At 42.2% G+C, this 22,271-nt stretch overlaps 1 protein-coding gene across 1 annotated transcript in view; it reads right to left on the bottom strand.

Moving 5' to 3' along the window:
* Positions 1-5,073: 5,073 nt before the first annotated feature.
* LOC124552662 (vacuolar protein sorting-associated protein 13-like) overlaps positions 5,074-22,271 on the bottom strand; it is an 85,852-nt gene continuing 68,654 nt past the window's right edge. Inside the window, exons 10-13 of the mRNA XM_047126986.1 lie at positions 20,460-20,655; positions 12,743-12,860; positions 9,452-9,502; positions 5,074-5,084 (exon numbers count right to left, since the gene is read on the bottom strand). Of these exons, the coding sequence (XP_046982942.1) occupies positions 5,074-5,084; positions 9,452-9,502; positions 12,743-12,860; positions 20,460-20,655 (376 nt within the window). The remainder of the gene's footprint in view (positions 5,085-9,451; positions 9,503-12,742; positions 12,861-20,459; positions 20,656-22,271) is intronic.

Raw genomic sequence — 22,271 nt, 5'->3', positions numbered from 1 at the left:
GGTGAAGTTGTAATACTTCCCATGTTTTGTGACTGGCTGTATAAAGTTACAAGTACTACACAATACTGAAGTAGACTAGGATTTGATGAGTATGTGTCTGGACACGCAATTATATGAGAAAGTGGCTGCCATCTAGAATAGACTGTTAGATCTCAAATTTTCCAGACAACGTTAAATGATGACATATAATGACTGACTAGTGCTGACAAATATATTTTATGGTTCATAAATCTTTGAAGAACATCATGACTTACCGCCAAGAGCTGCTGATAAAATTTCTTTATTGGACAACAAGTTTCAGTCCATAGACCACCATCAGGTTCATAAAAATATTTACATCATCACGCTAGGTGACATCAAGTCAATGGTGTCACAAATGAAAGCCATAAATACGTCACTTTTGTTATACAGTAATTGAAAAACACATCATCAGTCATAAAATGTGCTGAACAATGGATTATTCATTCTGCACTAACCATCAGCATTATTCTTATCAGCTGATGCTCAACAGCCAGAGTTTGTAGAATGCCTCTGCTCGTAATGTTAATGCTGAAAAACTTCCCAACAGACTAAAACTGTGTGCCGGACCGAGGCTGGAACTCGGGACCTTTGCCTTTCACGAGCAAGCGCTCTACCAACGGAGCCACCCAAGCATGACTCACACCCCATCCTCACAGCTTCAATTCTGCCAGTACCTTGTCTCCTACCTACTACATCTACACGATTACTCTGCAATTCACATTTAAGTGCTTGGCAGAGGGTTCATCGAATCACAATCATACTATCTCCCTACCATTCCACTCCCGAACAGTGCGCGGGAAAAACGAACACCTAAACGTTTCTGTTCAAGCTCTGATTTCTCTTATTTTATTTTGATGATCATTCCTACCTATGTAGGTTGGCCTCAACAAAATATTTTCGCATTCGGAAGAGAAAGTTGGTAACTGAAATTTCGTAAATAGATCTCGCTGCGTCGAAAATGTCTGTGCTTTAATGACTTCCATCCCAACTCGCGTATGATATCTGTCACACTCTCCCCCCTATTATGCGATAATACAAAACGAACTGCCCTCTTTTGCACCCTTTCAATGTCCTCCGTCAGTCCCACCTGGTAAGGATCCCACACCGCGCAGCAATATTCTAAGAGAGGACGAACGAGTGTAGTGTAAGCTGTCTTGTTGCATCTTCTAAGTGTCCTGTCAATGAAACGCAACCTTTGGCTCGCCTTCCCTACAATATTATCTATGTGGTCTTTCCAACTGAAGTTGTTCGTAATTTTAACACCCAGGTACTTAGTTGAATTGACAGCCTTGGGAATTGTACTATTTATCGAGTAATCGAATTCCAACGGATTTCTTTTGGAACGTGTGTGGATCACCTCACACTTTTCGTTATTTAGCGTCAACTGCCACCTGCCACACCATACAGCAATCTTTTCTAAATCGCTTTGCAACCGATACTGGTCTTCAGATGACCTTACTAGACGGTAAATTACAGCATCATCTGCGAACAACCTAAGAGAACTGCTCAGATTGTCACCCAGGTCATTTACATAGATCAGGAACAGCAGAGGTCCCAGGATGTTTCCCTGGGGAACACCTGATATCACTTCAGTTTTACTCGATGATTTGCCTTTTATTACCATGAACTGCGACCTTCCTGACAGGAAATCACGAATCCAGTCGCACAACTCAGACAATACCCCATAGGCCTGCAGCTTGATTAGAAGTTGCTTGTGAGGAACGGTGTCAAAAGCTTTCCGGAAATCTGGAAATACAGAATCAACTTTAGATCCCCTGTCGATAGCGGCCATTACTTCGTGCGAATAAAGAGCTAGCTGCTTTGCACAAGAATGATGTTTTCTGAAACCATTCTGATTACGTATCAATAGATTGTTCCCTTCAAGGTGATTCATAATGTTTGAATACAGTATATGCTCCAAAACCCTACTGCAAACCGACGTCAGTGATATAGGTCTGTAGTTCTACGGATTACTCCTACTACCCTTCTTAAACACTGGTGTGACCTGCACAATTTTCCAATCTGTAGGTACAGATCTATCGGCGAGCGAGCGGTTGTATATGAAACGTCACAGAAGTTTATCTGTGAACCTTGCAGAGCTAGCACTCCTGGGAGAAAGGCAAAGGCCCTGAGTTCGACTCTCGGTCCGGCACACAGTTTTAATCTGTCCGGAAGTTTCACACCAGCACACACACTGCTGCAGAGTGAAAATCTCATTCCTAGTGCTGACTGTTGATACAGCATGCATAAGTACAATGTTTATTAAGTTTTATGACTGATGATGTTACTTCTATCACTATGTGGCAACAGTGAGGAATTAATGGATTTTATTATGTGAGACAATTTATTTTATGTTGGCTAGAATCACGCTGTAAATATTTTTATGAATAAGACGATGGTATGTCGACCAAAACTGGTTGTTCAATATGAAAAATTTTATCAGCAGCTCTTCGCAGCGAATCACGATTTTGTTCTGCCACTGCAGTCAGCCGGCTTCTCGGTCAGTTGCACTAGTCACTTCTGTGTCGTGATGCCCAGGTGGGCACTGTGGCTGCTTTTTCATGTTGTGAGTCACCCCACAACTTACTGATCCAACTGCCACATATTTGTGTTTCTATGATTACTTGGTGGCATCTGAAGTTGAATCTTTAGGTTTCTAAATGGGTTGTACAATAAATAAGGAATTATTGGCAACTGAAAAGGACTTTTTATATCTGTATCACAAAAAGATTATTAGAAAAGGTGCATACATATGCCCCAATGTAGAAAAGTATTGAAACAACATTTTAGTAACACTTACATAAGAAATATGTAAATGAGCGTTATACGAGGGTTGACTGAAAAGTAATACCTCCACCTTTGTAACTCTTCAACAGTTGGCAGCATTAGTATGCGGCACTTACTGGCTTGTTCCGTAGTGTCTTCTCTACAACTCCAGTTGGCCTTAGCATTGAATGGTTGTGTTGTTACAGTGTAAAGTATGGAACCCTGTGCAGACGGTCAGTCAATGCGATTGCAGCAACGTGCAGTCACTGAATTCTTGACAGCAGAAGGTGTCACCCCAAGGAAGATTCATCAAAGAATGAAAGCAGTTTATGGTGATTGTGTTGAAATGAGTACTGTGCATCATCGAGCAAGTAAGTTTAAATATGTTGATGCGGGAACACCTGACCTGCGTGACAAAGAACTGGACATCCCGTGACAGCAACCACCAAGTTTCACAAACAAAATGTTGACAGATCGATTCATGACAATCGTCATATCACTCAGAGAGAAACTGCAAGCACAATTGGCACTTCACAAGAATGTGTGGGTCACATTATTGCTTCGCCTTTCTATCAGAAGATCTGTGCACATTAGGTACGCCAGATGCTGACTCTCGAAATGAAACGGCACAGACTTGAAGGAACTCCTCTCGCATTACAAGAGTGAAGGTGACTCCTTTCTCCATTCAGTTGTGAAAGGAGACAAAACATGGGTACACCAAACTTCAGTCTATGGAATATAGACACAAAGACTCGCCCCAGAAAAAGAAATTCAAGACGCAGCCCTCAGCTGGAAAATTCACGGCCACAGTGTTCTGAGAAGCAGACGGTGTTATCCGTGTTGATTTCCTTCATCGTGGAACAACAATAAATTCATAGCATTACATCACAATGCTGCGAACTCTGAAACAAGAATGCCAAACCACACACTTCACGTGCCACCACAGCAGAACTTCAGAGACTGAATCTCACCACCGTACAGCATCCTCCATACAGTCCAGATTTAGCACCGTCCGAGTTCCATCTGTTCCCGATAATGAAAGATGATCTACGGAGACATCATTATGCTCCTGTTGAAGATGTTGAGAGAACTGTGAGACTGTGAGTGATGACTACTTCCGTGACAGTTTCAGATAACTTGTTCATTGTTGGCAGTAATGTATATAATTGGCTGGTGGTTATGTGGAAAAGTGAATATTGGTAATTAAAGATCACATTCTAAGGTTTACTTCTGCATTTGATTTATTAAAATATTCCCATCCAAACCTAATTAATGAAGGTGGGGGCATTACTTACCATTCAACCCTCGTACATAAACTACTTTTAGAAAATGTTAACCATTACATAGTACTATGAATACAAAACGTGTCAAAAGTCACATACAGTATGTCACATGTAAATACAGTTATTATACAAACTATTCTACTTCAGAACATATGTATTTTGTTTTTTGTGATTATCTTTTCTTTGTGATACAGATAACCTAAAGATGGCCCTAAAATGATTTAAACTGGATGCCAACTAAAGAAGAATACAGATGTGTTGACATATGAGAACACCACATATGTCATTCATCTTCAACATCACCACCTGATGCAATAATACAGACACTTTCTTTTTTGCTACATTGAGAAAGTACAATATAATTAACAATTCCAGCTTCCTGTATCAGGAGCATTACAAATAAATAGTCCAAGGGGCAGGGGATGTCATGTGGTTGTGACTCACTCCTTCCTTCCCCCCCCCACCCCCCCCCCACCCCCCCCCCACCCCCTCCCCGCCAGACAGTAGACTCACTGTACTAGCCAATGATTGTTATGATTTTATGTTATCATTATAAATTTTTGTTGTCACTGTCATAATCCTAGGACAAATGTGGTGTGATGATTACACACACACACACACACACACACACACACACACACACACACACACACACTCACTCACTCACTCTTTTATTTGCAGGTTAGAGGGTGTTGGTGGTGGGAGATTAAGTCAAAAACTGCTACCCTTCCCTCCCCACAACTGAGCTCTAGATCCACACCTATCGGAAATGAACTTTAAACTTGGCGGTGGATATGTTATGAAGTGACCAGAACTGCTTAGGAATTAACTGCCACACACTCACCGCCTGACAGCATCTAGTGAGCCACTGGCAAAATCGATGACACCGGCCATGGGTCTCGTGACCAGGCCGACCATGCCCTTGCCGACACCCTAGAAGAAACCTTCTACGCCTTCCTCCCTGGCTCCTGAGATGGGTTTGGTAAACACACCAGTCACTCCATCAACTACACCCTGCAAAAGGAAAGCAATTGTTTTATCTTACACCGATACAGTCTGTCAAGTAAGACCACGATCGGCATTACACAGCCGGAAAAAGATATCATCTTATTTCTTTCAGAGCCTGATAAAAGAAACCTTTGTCCTTCATGCAACGTCCATAAAGCATTAGTTTACTCTAAATTCTTGACTGAGATTTAAGTGCTGTGCACTGTCAAAGTTGTGCATCTTTTTAACCAATTTATAGCATGTTGCCTACTTTTGTACAAATAACTTTCATTTCTTCACATATTTAGATGCTGCGGCATGACTATTTTCAGACTTTTGGCTGGCTACAGAGAAACACAGACTCAAAATGGGACACGTAAGCTGCACTCACATCTCTTCTTGTGTCCGTTAGTCAAGAATTCAGAATAAACAAATGCTTTATGAACATTGTGTTAAGGACAAAGGTTCCTTCTCTTTGGCAGTGAAAGAAGAGAGGTGATGTTTTTTAGCATCTGTGTGCAATTCCGACAACACTTTTCCTTACCACGCTGTGTATGGAACTAGTTTGTGATTTATAAGTCTTTGCAAAGTTTCCAAACCACTAGTCCACCATCTGTCACAATCATGGTAAAATTACCCTCTCATTAGTAGAATGAGAAATTCTGTGAATGGTACTTCAAGGTACATCTTTTGAAAATATTTTTTACATTTGTAAAACATTTTATATTTTGGTTTTCACATGTGCATTGCACATCTACATATACTAGAGAAATACAAAATGAAATAGCGTGGTATTATAACATCTCTGTTATAAATAAATGTTAATTTTCCTTTCAATTTAGTTTCTGACAACAATTACCTACTAAATATCCAAACAAATTCACAGGCTATCTTTCCCAACTTCTTTTAAGTATACAAAATTTTTAGTTTTCTGTTTCCTACTCTACATTTAGTTTTCAAGTGAATTTTTGCTGTACAGAAGAGCAAGAGCTTTAAAATTTAAGTCTGATGTGTCTTAAAAATTTCAAACAACTAATAATGTTTTGCTGACCATTATATACAGATTTAAAGGACTAAGTTTCCTGGTTACATAACCGTGTTTTATTTTATCTAATATGCAATCACACAGAAGGTTTTTTTTTTTAATTTAAAGATTTTAATGCTACTGTAAAATAATAATAATAATAATAATAATAATAATAATAATACATATGGATACAGCTTAAATTCTCTGCAAATAACCAAGAGCTGGGTAATTATTAGAGATACCACTGAATATGTGTTAATTACATTACTTTATTAATGCAGATTACCTTAGCCTAAATTGTGTGAAAAAGTCTTCTTATAACAACTTCTGAATCATCAGCATAAATATCCTTCAACTTATATCATATATACAGGGTGTACCTCTTAAATGTTTCAGTGCAAATATCTCTGGAACAACATCAGATATTGAAAATCGACTTTCACATGTATGAAAGTAAGGCAGGGACTCATGAAAGTACACACTATGAGGCATTCTAAAATGTCAGCAATTATTATTTCAATGCAAACTTATGTTTTTTTTTTTTTAAATGGGCACACTATAACATTTCCAATGCTATCAATAACATGAGAAATCACAAAAAGAATGGCATTGATTGCATCACAATATGTCAATTACATCCTGAGAAATTGCACAGCGAAGTCAATGTTCAAGATAAATGAAACATGCCATTATTGTGCATCCTGAGATGCAAGCGTGAACCCCATGTTGCTTATAATCACAATATGATTGACATACTACGATGCAACAAATGCTATTTACACTGCTATTAAGTGGTCTGGAAACAACACACATGTCCAGTCACGCACAATAAAAAATAAAGGATTTGCAAGTTTGTGCTTTATTGATATACTGCAATACTATAATGGACATATTGGTAACAAAAAACCAAATATCAACAGCCAGGGAACAGAGGGTTAAGCATTACAGGCCACTTAGGCAAACGACATTTCCCACAGTCTATTTATGACGAGGGAAGATGATTGTGACAAAATTGTAAAGTAATATTAGGTAGGGAATAGTCAAAAAACACATACTGTGGGCAATCATTGTGTTTCACATTTCTGCAGTGTTTCAAGGGAGAAGCGTGCAATTCGAGTAATTGGCATGGCACAATGGCGAGTAAACATCGTCACCTGCTGTGGGTGAGCCTTTTATGTTTCTACATCGCAGTCTGGTGGTATCTCGACTGTCAAGGAGCTGACAGACTCTCAAAGAAGTGGTGGTGGTGGTGTGTTGGGGCTTATGGGCGCTCAACATCGAGGTCATCAGTGCCCTGACACACATTAAAAGGAACGAATGTGAACAGACCTAAGAAAACTAAAGCACACACTCAAAGAAAGCAGGAAAAGAAGGAAAATGCTACATAAGAAAGTAAAACCTAGGGAAAGGGGAAACATAGCAACAAGAATGTCACAGGAAATTGTTATTGGCTGGCCACTTACATAAAATATGGGCGAGCTTGTCACACAGTGAGCAAATTAAAATCCTCTCCCTAAAATCTTTGTAAAAACATTTGACAGGGCACAGAACTTTAAAACTTTAACCACATTCGTCCGAGTGTTGCCTAAAAGAGATGGCAGGTCCGCCGGCAAGTCAGCCGCGACCCGCTGGTCAGAAAATAAAACGCAATCCAATAAAACGTGGCGCACAGTGACCTGGACGCCGCAAGCACCACACATTGGAGGCTCCTCTCGCCGGAGCAGGAAGCCGTGCGTCATAGGGCTGTGGCCTATCCGAAGCCGCGTGAGGAGAACCTCGTTCCATCGACGGGGCTGAAGGGAAGTACACCACACACGCGTTGTGGGCTTGACTATACGGAGCTTATTGTCAGTCACTTCCAGCCACTCATCCTCCCACCGATGCATGACCAGTGAGCTCAACAGCGAGGTGAGTGCGTGCAGGGGGAATGCACACTGAGATACTTGTGGGGCGAGACACGCCTCCTTGGCTGCGAGATCTGCCCTGTCATTCCCAGCAATGCCGACATGCCCCGGAACCCAGCAGAAAGCTACAACCTTCCCCAGTCGCTGTAGTCAGAGGAGGGCATCCTGGATGGTCTGGACAATTTTGTCTGCCGGATACAAACATTGCAATGAGTGAAGGGCACCGAGTGAATCGGAACGGACAAGAAATTTAGGAGAGGAAGAATGTCTCATGTGCTCCAGTGCCCGCAAGATCGCAAACAATTCTGCATCAAAGACAGTAAAAGTCTGAGGCAGTCGGACCTTGAGGACACGATATGGAAAAACAACTGAGCAACCAACAGAATCCCCTTGTTTCGACCCATCTGTAAAAACAGTTACATAGTCGTGGTGCTCAGATAAGATGGCAGAAAATGCTGCATTAAAAACGGTGGCAGGAGGGAAAGAAGGGAAACAACAATGAACAAAGGAAGCTCAAAAATGAAATGTCACTTACTTCTTGTCGAGCTTTTGAGGTGGATGTTATATTTAATTTATATCTGCTCCAAGTTACAAAGAAAGTGTCATCTGTATATCCACTGGAACAAATACCAGTCAGCCAATGATGAAGTCATTGATTGTTTTTCCTTCCACCAATAACAGCTGCAAAGGGAAAGAGTTCAACTTTTTCCATGCTGAGCACGGTTCTACAGAGATCTGCTTTGCAGGACCTCCACATAAAGAAGATCATTAACAGTTACCAAGTTACAATAAAGGTAAATTAACACGATGAATCGAGCGACACATCAAATTTGAGTCTTCTAACTTGGCTCCAAACACAAAACATTTCAAGGGGTAAAGAGTAGTTGTGTGACTGGATATCTGTTTTGTTTCCAGTCCACTGAATAACATTGAAAACAGGAATTTTGTTGCATTGTAGTATGTCAATCACATCGTAATTATGAGCAACTTGGGACTCGTGCTTGTATCTCAGGGTGTGCAACAGTGGGACATCTCATTTATTTCAAGTTTCAACTTCACTTTGGAATTTCTCGGGTGGTAACTGACATATTGTGATGCAAACCAATGCCATTCTATTTGTGATTCTTTATGTTATTGATGCCATAAGAAATAATTAGTGGCATCCATTTTAAAAACATAAGTTTGTGATGAAAGTAATATTTGCTCACGTTTTAGAATGCCTTATAGTATTTACTTTCATGAGCCCCAATCTTACATTCCATCCCTGAAATTCTATTTTCAATATCTATTATTGTTCCAGAGATACCAGAGATATTTTTGCTTAAACATTTGAATGGATCATGCTGTATAGAACCATGAAACAAGGTGGGGGTCACTATTGAGAGTTCAGTTGTTATTGAGGTGTGTGTGTGTGTGTGTGTGTGTGTGTGTGTGTGTGTGTGTGTGTGTGTGCAACGCCTCACGCCTCTTGCGCTGGTACTCCTTGTCGAACGTTAGTGCTGCTAGGCCTTTCCCTGCAGCGTAACATTTCTGGATGTTCACAGTGAAATATAATCACAACAGCATCTTCAGGCATTTATGTTATCAGGGTCGAAATTGTAAATGAAACACTGTCTTATGCTTCGTTCTTACTTTCTGTTCATTAATACTCTTCCAGTTCGCACATCTTTTTTAATTCCCTAATTTTAATCCATGTATGCACTCTGGAAACTACCCAGAAATGTCTTATATAGCATCACTGATTTAATTGTAGAGGGGAAAAAAAGAAAAGAAAAGAAAAGAAAAGGTATATTATGCATATATTGTTTCAGTAGTTAAGAACAGATTAATTTTTTTGGGAGGGGGCGGGGGTTTGGGAAAACTAACCAGCTCAAAGATTTTAGTCTAAAAAAAAAATCTGTGCCTTAGTGGGAGCTAAAAAGCAACACACAAGTCATTATTTGAAAAGCTACATCGAATGTCTATCATCCATCCCAAGCATGCGTATACAGGGCGAGTCAGGAGGAGAGGTACATGCTTTGAGGGTTGATACTAGTGGTGATTCTGAACAAAAAACTCCTCATAAACTTCTGCCCTTTTCTTAACTGTTTCCAGAAAACCAATGAAAACAACTAGTAATGGGAAACATGTGGCACCATCCTTACTAACCGCGTCAGTACACAGTTCACTTGTGCATGGTGCAGTTGTTTACCACAAGTCTCAGTCCAACAGTGCTTGTCATAGTGCACGGTACCACAGTGTTATTACAAGAACAATAAATACAGTTTTGTGTAGTGAAAGTGCCACGGATCTTCACACATGCAGAGTATGCTGACGTGGTGCTTGTCTACGGTTTGTCTCGTTGGAATTCCAGACCTGCTCTGCAATAATACCAACAAAGTTTTCCAAATTGCAGAGTGCCAGATAGCAGGGTGTTTAGCGTGAATGTGGTATACTTCTCAGCATAAATGTTGTCTCTGAACGTCCCAGACAACAAACTCTTAATGAAGTTGAAAATGTTCTTCAAGTAGTGTAACACAACCCTACTACTAGCTCTAGAAGAATTGTTGTGCAGCTTGGTATTCTAGAAACACGAGTGGCATGCACAGTACACGAGCATGGTCTGTATCCCTTTCACTGGCAGAGTGTACAACCAGAATGAGATTTTCACTCTGCAGCGGAGTGTGCGCTGATATGAAACTTCCGGGCAGATTAAAACTGTGTGCCCGACCGAGACTCGAACTCGGGACCTTTGCCTTTCGCGGGCAAGTGCTCTACCATTTGAGCTACCGAAGCACGACTCATGCCCGGTACTCACAGCTTTACTTCTGCCAGTATCTCGTCTCCTACCTTCCAAACTTTACAGAAGCTCTCCTGCGAACCTTGCAGAACTAGCACTCCTGAAAGAAAGGATACAGTGGAGACATGGCTTAGCCACAGCCTGGGGGATGTTTCCAGAATGAGATTTTCACTCTGCAGCGGAGTGTGCACTGATATGAAACTTCCTGGCCGATTAAAACTGTGTGCCCGACCGAGACTCGAACTCGGGACCTTTGCCTTTCGCGGGCAAGTGCTCTACCATTTGAGCTACCGAAGCATGACTCACGCCCGGTACTCACTTTGGAAGGTAGGAGACGAGATACTGGCAGAAGTAAAGCTGTGAGTACTGGGCGTGAGTCGTGCTTCAGTAGCTCAAATGGTAGAGCACTTGCCCACGAAAGGCAAAGGTCCCGAGTTCGAGTCTCGGTCGAGCACACAGTTTTAATCTGCCAGGAAGTTTCAGAGTGTACAACATCTGCATGAAGTAGATGCTGCCGCCCAGCAAGAATTCTGTCAGTGGATAATTGCCAACGATCGACTAAGTCCACATATTATGTTCACTGACGAGTCAACATTTACCCGCAATGGAATCAACAACACGCTCATCTCTCATGTGTGGACAAATCAAAATGTGCAGACTACTATGGAAATGAATTTTCAATGTTGTTTCTCAGTCAATGTGTGATGTCGTATTATTGATGACCCAACTCATCAGTCCAGTTGCTTTAGATAACTGTCTTACTGGGACACGGTATCTTGCGTTTCTTCAAAATGTGTTACCAGAATACATGGGGAATATCCCTTTGGCAACACGAGCTTGTTTGTACTTTCAGCATGACAGAGTTCCTACACATGCTGTACAGCCAGTGACACAGTATCTCCACACAACGTATCCCGGTCGTGGGATCGGTCACCGTGGGGTCATTGCTTGTCCACAGAGGTCACCCGATCTTACACCATTGGATTACTGTTTGTGGGGGTGGCGGAAGAGCGATGTTTACAAGTACAGAGTGGACACAAGAGAGGAACTTCTCACTCATATTTTACATGATTGTGCCCAGGTAAAGGAATGCAAAACTGAGCTCTGATCGGTGACATGACACCTGTCTACAAGAGCAGCAACATGTGTTGAAGTTGGCGGTGGACTGTCTGAACACCTTCCGTGAGGAAACGTTCACAATTAAACAAACCATATTATAACAGTATCTTAATTTACCAGTAGTATCACCCGGCCAGTAGCATTATCCCCCCCCCCCCCCCCCGCCCCGCCCCACCAAACACACACACACAAAGAAAATTTGTGCATTTCATTGAAAAATATTTCAAGAAAGTTTGGAATACTGTCTGTTTGAGGTGTACAAAAACCAGTGTGCAAATATTAATAAGTGACAGGAAAGAAGAAAGCACAGCTAAAAAAGTCATATAGATTTCCATTAGAATTGTACACAGCATATAATCATTGTCAGAAGAATGGCAAAATCTGCCACCTCCAAAGAAAAGGAAAACTTTATTGGACACCATTTATAATCTTGGCTACATGGCGTGTTAAAATATGGGAAGGAGTGGTAAATTCAGCTTTAAAGACAACTGTAAAAATGTACATTAGTTCCTTGTAATATTAATCCTCCCTGGGAGGAAAGCCATTTCTTTCTCTCTACACATACTAAGGTGACTATTTCTTATGTGATCAGGAACTTCAAATGTTCCCATATGTAGCCGAGTCACACACAGTCAAAGGATTTCTTGATGTCCACAAAAACAGTTTTCAGTGTTTTATTTTTCTCCAAATATTTCTCATAGCACATTATTGTGCATCAAGTATAGACTCAACAGCCTTTTTTATCTTTTTTTCAAGGACAGGCACTTAGATTTTTAGTCCACAAGATAACAGTGATACCTCAGTGGCCCATGATATGTGACACGAAGTTAACATAGTCTGTTCGAGTGTCACTTACCCATGGCACCAGTGATACGGGAGATGGCACCTGCAGCCCCGCCAACCGTGTGTCCGAACAGGCTGCGCACACCCAAAACCAGACCCTCGGCAAACTCCCCTGGACCTTCGATGGCTCCCTGTAGAAAAAGCATTTCAGATGTAAAAAAGATGTATAGTAGGTCAAGCAAGAAGAAGTAGTCCTTTATACTTTGCACACAGTGGACGAGGGTAGCATTTCTCTTTTTCTGTGCTAATAAAATGAGAAAATTGATAAAGTCCCTTGAGACAAAGAAAGATATACATTGAATTAAAGCACAGCAAGACAGAGATTCTGAAATCAGGTATGGATTGCGAGGTATATCAGGAGCAGATATAAACTCAGATCATTAATTAGTAATGAAGGAGAGAAGGCTGAAGTTAAACAGAATATTACGGAAGAATCAATGTCCAAAAGCAGTGAAATACTGAATAGTCAGCATGGTGAAGTGCATTTGAAATTCTCTGAGGCTATAGGCAGCGTTATATTGAATAGCACAGCAAGCAGTTCAGTTGAAGAGGAATTGATATACCTAAAACGGGAAATGAAAGAAGTGGGACAAATGTAGGTATGTGGAAGGTAATTGTGGAGGATCCTCATGTAACAGAAGAAATACTTTTCTGTGCTAATAAATGAAAAAATTGATAAAGTCCCTTGAGACAAAGAAAGATATACATTGAATTAAAGCACGGCAAGACAGAGATTCTGAAATCGGGTATGGATTGCGAGGTATATCAGGAACAGATATAAACTCAGATCATTATTTAGTAATGAAGGAGAGAAGGCTGAAGTTAAAGAGAATTTCATACTTGGAACATTCAGCTATAAGTTGGTATGTAAAAGTATTTTCTTTTGTTCACAAGTGAGCCATAATGGACCGTGAAGTAGTTGTCAGGTTGCGACAACGGTCAGTGATGGAGTTCCTCTTGGAGACCACACACACACACACACACACACACACACACACACACACACACACACACACACACACATACACAGTCTGGCCTCGGCAGAAAGAGACTGTGGTCATGCACGCGTGGGTAGCATTTGCAATGAAGGTCATTTTTGGCTGAAAGCATACTTGTTTGACAGTCTTTTCATTGTTTCTATCTGTGAATCGGCATTTCCGCTGTATGCCAAGTAGCAACTTCTCTTTTCACAATATTGTCATTATTTTATACTGGATTTTCCCTTGTTTGATTTTCAGGAGAAAATATAAATATAGCAAGACAAGTCACTAAGGAACAAAATTAGTAGAAAGTGCAGGGAAATGAAACGGGCAGCAGGAAAATTATATCAACGTTGAGAGTACAAGAGGGAAAACACTGTCGAAGAAAGAGAAGAGAGCAGATAGGTGGAATGAGTACACTAAAGGCTTCTACTAGGAGTGAAGAACTGTCAGGCCATATGATATATGAGGAAATGGAAGTTGATAAGGAAGATATAGAGGATCCAGTATTAAAGTCAGAGTTTGACAAAGGTTTGGAAGATCTGTGAAGGAATGAGGTGGAAGGGATCTACACTCCTGGAAATGGAAAAAAGAACACATTGACACCGGTGTGTCAGACCCACCATACTTGCTCCGGACACTGCGAGAGGGCTGTACAAGCAATGATCACACGCACGGCACAGCGGACACACCAGGAACCACGGTGTTGGCCGTCGAATGGCGCTAGCTGCGCAGCATTTGTGCACCGCCGCCGTCAGTGTCAGCCAGTTTGCTGTGGCATACTTAGCTCCATCGCAGTCTTTAACACTGGTAGCATGCCGCGACAGCGTGGACGTGAACCGTATGTGCAGTTGACGGACTTTGAGCGAGGGCGTATAGTGCGCATGCGGGAGGCCGGGTGGACGTACCGCCGAATTGCTCAACACGTGGGGCATGAGGTCTCCACAGTACATCGATGTTGTCGCCAGTGGTCGGCGAAAGGTGCACGTGCCCGTCGACCTGGGACCGGACCGCAGCGACGCACGGATGCACTCCAAGACCGTAGGATCCTACGCAGTGCCGTAGGGGACCGCACCGCCACTTTCCAGCAAATTAGGGACACTGTTGCTCCTGGGGTATCGGCGAGGACCATTCGCAACCGTCTCCATGAACCTGGGCTACGGTCCCGCACACCGTTAGGCCGTCTTCCGCTCACGCCCCAACATCGTGCAGCCCGCCTCCAGTGGTGTCGTGACAGGCGTGAATGGAGGGATGAATGGAGACGTGTCGTCTTCAGCGATGAGAGTCGCTTCTGCCTTGATGTCAATGATGCTCGTATGCGTGTTTGGCGCCGTGCAGGTGAGCGCCACAATCAGGACTGCATACGACCGAGGCACACAGGGCCAATACCCGGCATCATGGTGTGGGGAGCAATCTCCTACACTGGCCGTACACCACTGGTGATCGTCAAGGGGTCACTGAATAGTGCACGGTACATCCAAACCGTCATCGAACCCATCGTTCTACCATTCCTAGACCGGCAAGGGAACTTGCTGTTCCAACAGGACAATGCACGTCCGCATGTATCCTGTGCCACCCAACGTGCTCTAGAAGGTGTAAGTCAACTACCCTGGCCAGCAAGATCTCCGGATCTGTCCCCCATTGAGCATGTTTGGGACTGGATGAAGCGTCGTCTCACGCGGTCTGCACGTCCAGCACGAACGCTGGTCAAACTGAGGCACCAGGTGGAAATGGCATGGCAAGCCGTTCCACAGGACTACATCCAGCATCTCTACGATCGTCTCCATGGGAGAATAGCAGCCTGCATTGCTGCGAAAGGTGGATATACACTGTACTAGTGCCGACATTGTGCATGCTCTGTTGCCTGTGTCTATGTGCCTGTGGTTCTGTCAGTGTGATCATGTGATGTATCTGACCCCAGGAATGTGTCAATAAAGTTTCCCCTTCCTGGGACAATGAATTCACGGTGTTCTTATTTCAATTTCCAGGAGTGTATAATACTCTCTTGAAATTTCTAAAATAATTGGGAGGAGTGACAACCAAATGACTATACAAGTTAGTGTGTTGAGTCTATGAGATTGAAGAAATACTGTTCGAGTTCTGGAAAAATTAATGATTAGATACTCCCAAAGATAGCATCAAAGTTTTGAAAAATGTTGTCCAGAAAACAGCATTGTTTAAAAACAGTCTCCAGGAGCTTCTGACGTGAACCACTAGATTACTTATACACTGACAGAAAAAATATTGCATCACCAAAAAGGAGTTGTGTGACACAAACACTTTCTACATATGAAACATGATGTCTATTCAGATTTCAGGGCAGCCACATAAGAGTGGCACTTGTAGCAGCACTATGAGAATGCAAATCAGGTTTACTTCAAATACAAAGGGCATTCAAAAAGTTTTGCACAGTCGTCTCTAATTTTTTTATTTTTTGCAGGAGGAGAATGTTCACAAAAAATTTCACACTTGGAACATTCAGCTATAAGTTGGTATATAAAAGTATTTTCTTTTGTTCACAAGTGAGCCATAATGGACCGGGAAGTAGTTGTCAGGTTGCGACAACGGTCGGTGATGGAGTTCCTCTTCGAGACCGGCGATGACTCTGCCCCATCGATTCACAGGAAGCTGCTCCCTGTTTGTGGGGAGGACACAGTGGATCACAGCAGTATCCAGCGATGGTTGCAGAGGTTTAAAGAAGGCGATTTCTCTCTACTGGACAATCCACGATGCGGTAGACCATCGATGGCAGTGAGTGATGTGAATAAGGAGACCACTGATCAAATCATCCAAAATGACAGATGTGTGACGACACGAGAGCTTGCTGAAATGACTCATTTGTCATTGGGTAATGTGGTATCACTGGTACAGTCAATCATTATCATCATCAGTTATCTGCTATATTAGCAGGTCCTTTGCCTCTCCATTTTCTGCGATCCATTGCTTCCTTCTTAATGCTGCTGTATGTTGTACCGTCCATCACGTCATCCAGTATCTGGAATCTCTTCCTTCCTCGCTTACTTTTCCCTTCTACATAACCTTCTAAAACTGTTTTTATCAGTCCGTCATTCTTTTTTAATATATGCCCAATCCAATTTCTTTTTCTTCTCTTTATTACATCTAGTAACTGTCTTTTCTCTCCCACACTTCTCAGTACCTCTTCATTTTTTACTCTGTCCATCCAACTTATTCTTTCCATCCTCTGCCATGTCCAGATCTCAAAAGCCTCCAGCCTTTCTCTGTCTTTTTTCCTTATAGTCCATGTTTCAGCACCATATAGAAGAACACTCCATACAAGACATTTTATGAGTCTCTTTCTGAGTTCTCTGTCCAGACCGCTGCAGAAAATTCTCCTTTTCTTATAATACACCTCTTTTGCCATTACTATCCTTGTTTTAATTTCTGTGGTGCACTTCCAGTCGGTGTCTATCATGCTTCCAAGATACTTAAAGTTTTGCACCTGTTCTAGTATTTCTCCATTCAGCATAATTTTTATTTCCTTATTTCCTCATCAGCAAATCTCAAACACCCTACTCTTCTTCCTCCAATTTCTACTCCTTTGTCATCTAATGAGCATTGGTCAATCATATTTTCCAAGTAGAGGTTGAAAAGAGTAGGTAATAGACAGCATCCTTGTCTAACTCCTTTCCCTAGTCTGATCCAGTTTGTACTTTCTCCTCTCACTTTAACTGAAACTTTTTGATTAAGATATAATAAGTTTATAAGTCTTCTGGTTTTCCAGTCCACTCTCTTTTCCCTCATTATAGTCACCAGCTTGTCCCAAACCACAATGTCAAATGCCTTTTCTAGATCGATGAAGCACATATATAGGTCTCTTCCTTTTTCAATAAACCTTTCTCCCAAGATTCGTAGGAGCCCTATTGCATCTCTGGTGCCCGTATTCCATCTAAAGCCAAACTGCTCCTCACCAAGATTCTCCTCCATTACTTTTTCAAGTCTTTTATTAATTATTCTTAACATCACTTTGGCTGCATGTGAAATGAGGCTGATTGTCCTGTGCTCGCTGCATTTCTTGGTTCCTTGTTTTTTCAGTAATGGAATCATTACTGTTGTCAGAAAGTCCTCAGGCCATTCACCACTGTCATATTTTATTACATAACCTCAATATTTCTCTTATTCCATCTTGGTTCAAGTATTTTAGTATTTCTCCTGGTATTGTATCTGTACCTACCGCTTTGCCATTTTTCATTGCAGCAATGGCAGACTTTACTTCTTCCATTATGATGGTTGGTCCTTTCTCGTCATCACTTACACTGTCATGTGATTCAAGTTCCAGAGTTTCTGGTTTGCTATTTGTGTCATATAGCTCTTTTAGATATTCTTCCCACCTCTGGAGGATATCGTCACGATCTTTGTACACTACCTCTTCGTCTTTACTCAAAATTTCCATAGTAGCCCTTCCTGCTCTGTTTTGTTCCCATGCCATAGTCTTTACTCTGTTGTATAGTAAGTCGTATCTTCTCTTCCCGTCCAGTTCTTCAATTTCATCACATTCCTCTTTTAATACAGTCAATAGGGTACAGAAAAATCAGTGCACATTGGGTGCATAGATTATTGACAAGAGAAATGAAAACAATGAGGAAGAATGTGTGCGAGGATATCATGAAGACCTTAACTGAAGAGTGGAAACATTGTTTTGATGGTGTCATTACCCAGGATGAAACACAGTTGTTTTGTCCGAACCTGAGAGCAAACCCAATCTGTGGAGTGGCATCATGCGGGTTTCCCTTTGAAGAAGCAACCAAGACTTTCACAAACAGCAGGCCAAAAGGTGATGGCCTCCTTCTTCTGAGATCAGTGTGGTGTCATTTTCATTGACTTTATGGAACTTGGCTCCACAATTAACCAGGACCGTTACTGTTTGTCATTGGACAAGTTGCGACGTGCCATCGAGATCCACAAACCACAGCTTCAGGGCCAGCTCATCAGACTACACCATGACAATGCAAAAGCCCATACAGCCCTTATGACATAGGAGAAATATCAGGAAAAATGGCTTGGAAAATTGTTCCTCATCTTCCCTACAGTCCAGACATGGCTCCGTCTGATTTTTACCTCTTTGGTCATCTGAAGGCCCACCTGCGCAATAAAACATTTGATAGTGAGGAAGACCTTATTTCCTGTGTTGAGCTATGGTGTAAAAGTCAATCCCCAGAATTTTACCAGTGGGCATTTCCATCACGAAAAGAACATTGGGCCAGATGCGTCACAGCTGATGGAGGCTACACGAGTAGGCTCAATGTATAGCTAAATGTTCCAAGTATGTTCACAAAAAATTTCATTCTCCTCCTGCAAAAAATAAAAAAATCAGAGATGACTGTGCAAAACTTTTTGAACGCCCTTCGTACACAATGTAACGGTTGTGAGCATTAGTTACCTTTGAGACTGGACACGGTGAGTCGATGTTAGTCAAGAATGCCTTCAAGCGACAAAGATGTCATTATCAACACCTCACCGAGTTGGAACAAGTCGTGTAACAGAGCTATGAGAAGCTGGATGTCCCTTCTGTAATACTGCAAAAAGACTTGGCAGAAATACAGCCACTGTAAATGATTGCTGGCAGTGTCGGCAGCAAGAATGTACGGTCGGCCGCAAGAGGTGTTTGGCGTACAGCTTTTGCGCATTGTACTGCGTCTGCAGCAGCAATTTGAGCAGCAGTTGGCACCACAGTGACACAACAAATTGTTACAAACTGGTTACTTCGAGGATAGCTCTCTGTACCAGATGTATTGTAGTGTGCATTCAAATCGTCACCACCGACCACCATTTGCGACTTCACTGATGACACGTGAGAGCCCATTGCAGGGCAGGATGGAGGTCTGTTGTGTTTTCTGATGAAAGCTGCTTCTGCCTCGATGCCAGTGACGGCCACATGTCGGTTAGGAGGCGGCCAGTCGAGGGCCTGCAACCAAATTGTAGGTGTGTGTTGGACACACTGGACCTACACGTGGAGTTACAGTGAAGTGTGCAATTTCGTACGACAGCAACAGCACTCTTGTGATTATCCCGTGCAGCCCAACTGGAAATCTGTACGTCAATCTAGTGATTTGACCTGCTGTGCTGCCTTTCACGAACAGCATTCCAGGGTGTGTTTTCCAACATCATAACACTCACCCATATACAGCCGGCATAACCCGACACATTCTACAGCACACCGACACATTGCCTCGGACTGCTCAATCACGAGATCTGTCTCCAATTGAGCAAATACGGGACCCCGTCAGATGACAACTCCGGCACTGTCCACAATTGGCATTATCCACCCCTGTATTGAGTGACCGAGTCCCACAGGCATCAAACTCCATACCACAAATTGACATCCAGCATCTGCATAACACAATGCATACACATCTGTGTACTTGCATTCAACAATTTGCTGGTTACACCACTTCCTAATGTAGCAGCACTTCACATCTGCAACAGCTTGTCTTGCACTTACAAACAAATCTCACAATGTTACCTAGACAAATTTATTCCCAAACGTTCATTACTCTACATTAATTATATTTTGGTGTTCCGATTTTTTTTCGGTCAGTGTATATATCAAACAGTAATGGCTGTATAACACTCCTTTGGAGTACACCGAAAACTAGCTTCACATGTACAGATTTCACCAATAATAGCTTGTCGAGGACTATCTGCTACAAAGTCCCGAAGCTGGCTCGATCACAGATATGCTACAATACTGGCTAAGCTAAAGTTTTGTACAGTACAGAGGCCGGTGCTGACCTGGAAGGGCTTGTAGAAGAGGTCCTCCACACCCTGTGTGAGCCCCACAACGAGGCCGTACAGGTTTCCCAGCACGTCCAGCCCAAGCACCAGCACGTATATCTGTTTCAATGTCTGCCCCACGTAGTGTGACATCGCCTCCGACACCAGTTGCCACTGCGTCAGGAATGTGTACTGCCGCTCGAAGTAGGCCAGCCTGCGAACCGGAGGCACAGAGGTTGATGGGTAACTGGAAGACTCACTGACACTTCTCACGAATTTGAAGTAGTAATCGGTCTCGATAACAATTTTTTTTAAAATTAAAACTTGAAAATCGTGTCGACAGTAATGGGTCTTGATTGTACAGGGTGTTACAAAAAGGTACAGCCAAACTTTCAGGAAACATTCCTCACACACAAATAAAGAAAAGATGTTATGTGGACATGTGTCCGGAAACGCTCAATTTCCATGTTAGAGGACATTTTAGTTTCGTCAGTATGTACTGTACTGCCTCGATTCTGATGATCAAATTGTAAATTTTCACAATCAGCATGTGTGGGCTGATGAGAATCCACACGCAATTGTGCAATCACGTCATCAACACAGATTTTCTGTGAACGTTTGGGCAGGCATTGTTGGTGATGTCTCGATTGGGCCCCATGTTCTTCCACCTACGCTCAATAGAGCACGTTACCATGATTTCATACGGGATACTCTACCTGTGCTGCTAGAACATGTGCCTTTACAAGTACAACACAACATGTGGTTCATGCACGATGGAGCTCCTGCGCATTTCAGTCGAAGTGTTCGTACGCTTCTCAACAACAGATTCAGTGACCGATGGATTGGTAGAGTTGGACCAATTCCATGTTCTCCACGCTCTCCTGACCTCACCCTTCTTGACTTTAATTTATGGGGGCATTTGAAAGCTCTTGTCTACGCAACCCCGGTACCAAATGTAGAGACTCTTTGTGCTCGTATTGTGATACAATACGCCATTCTCCAGGGCTGCATCAGCGCATCAGGGATTCCATGCGACGGAGGGTGGATGCATGTATCCTCGCTAATGGAGGACATTTTGAACATTTCCTGTACCAAAGTGTTTGAAGTCATGCTGGTACATTCTGTTGCTGTGTGTTTCCATTCCATGATTAATGTGATTCGAAGAGAAGTAATAAAATGAGCTCTAACATGGAAAGTAAGCCTTTCCGGACACATGTCCACATAACATATTTTCTTTCTTTGTGTGTGAGGAATGTTTCCTGAAAGTTTGGCTGTACCTTTTTGTAACACCCTGTATATAGGTCACCACACTGTGTCTCAGGAATGCAACAAATAATAACCGTTACAGAGTAACAGGTACCAGTATTATACAATTTACCTACACAATAAAATACGGATACACAATAATAATAAAACAAAAAGGTTTGTATACCATTAGGTGATATGCAGAGATGATGAGTCGAGCACTGACAAGTGTCTGAAGACACCTACGGTAACTGATAAAGAGCGTGAAAAAGCTATGCGTTACGAAGGAGAAGCTCCAACACCTCACCTGCTGCATCACCGCACTAAGAGCCGACACGGCGTAACATACAATGGTAACTTATGTGAGAACTTAAAATATCAATCTAGATACAAATAAAATATGATATAAAGGTTTACATAAATGTAAACTGGGTCTTGTAGTAATTAATTTACATTTGCAAAAGGTAATTACAAATGTGCACAAAAACAGAACAGAATTAGTTGTAAGGACACTAAACTATCACCTACAGGCATTATGTGAAAGTTCAGACTGTGTCGGGAAGCAAAGATAAGCACAGAGATGAC

The sequence above is a fragment of the Schistocerca americana genome, chromosome 10 (genome assembly GCF_021461395.2).
Source record: "Schistocerca americana isolate TAMUIC-IGC-003095 chromosome 10, iqSchAmer2.1, whole genome shotgun sequence".
NCBI classification, from domain to species: Eukaryota; Metazoa; Arthropoda; class Insecta; order Orthoptera; family Acrididae; genus Schistocerca; species Schistocerca americana.
The sequence above is the reverse complement of the archived record's forward strand: the minus strand, read 5'-3'. Positions and strand labels throughout refer to the sequence as shown.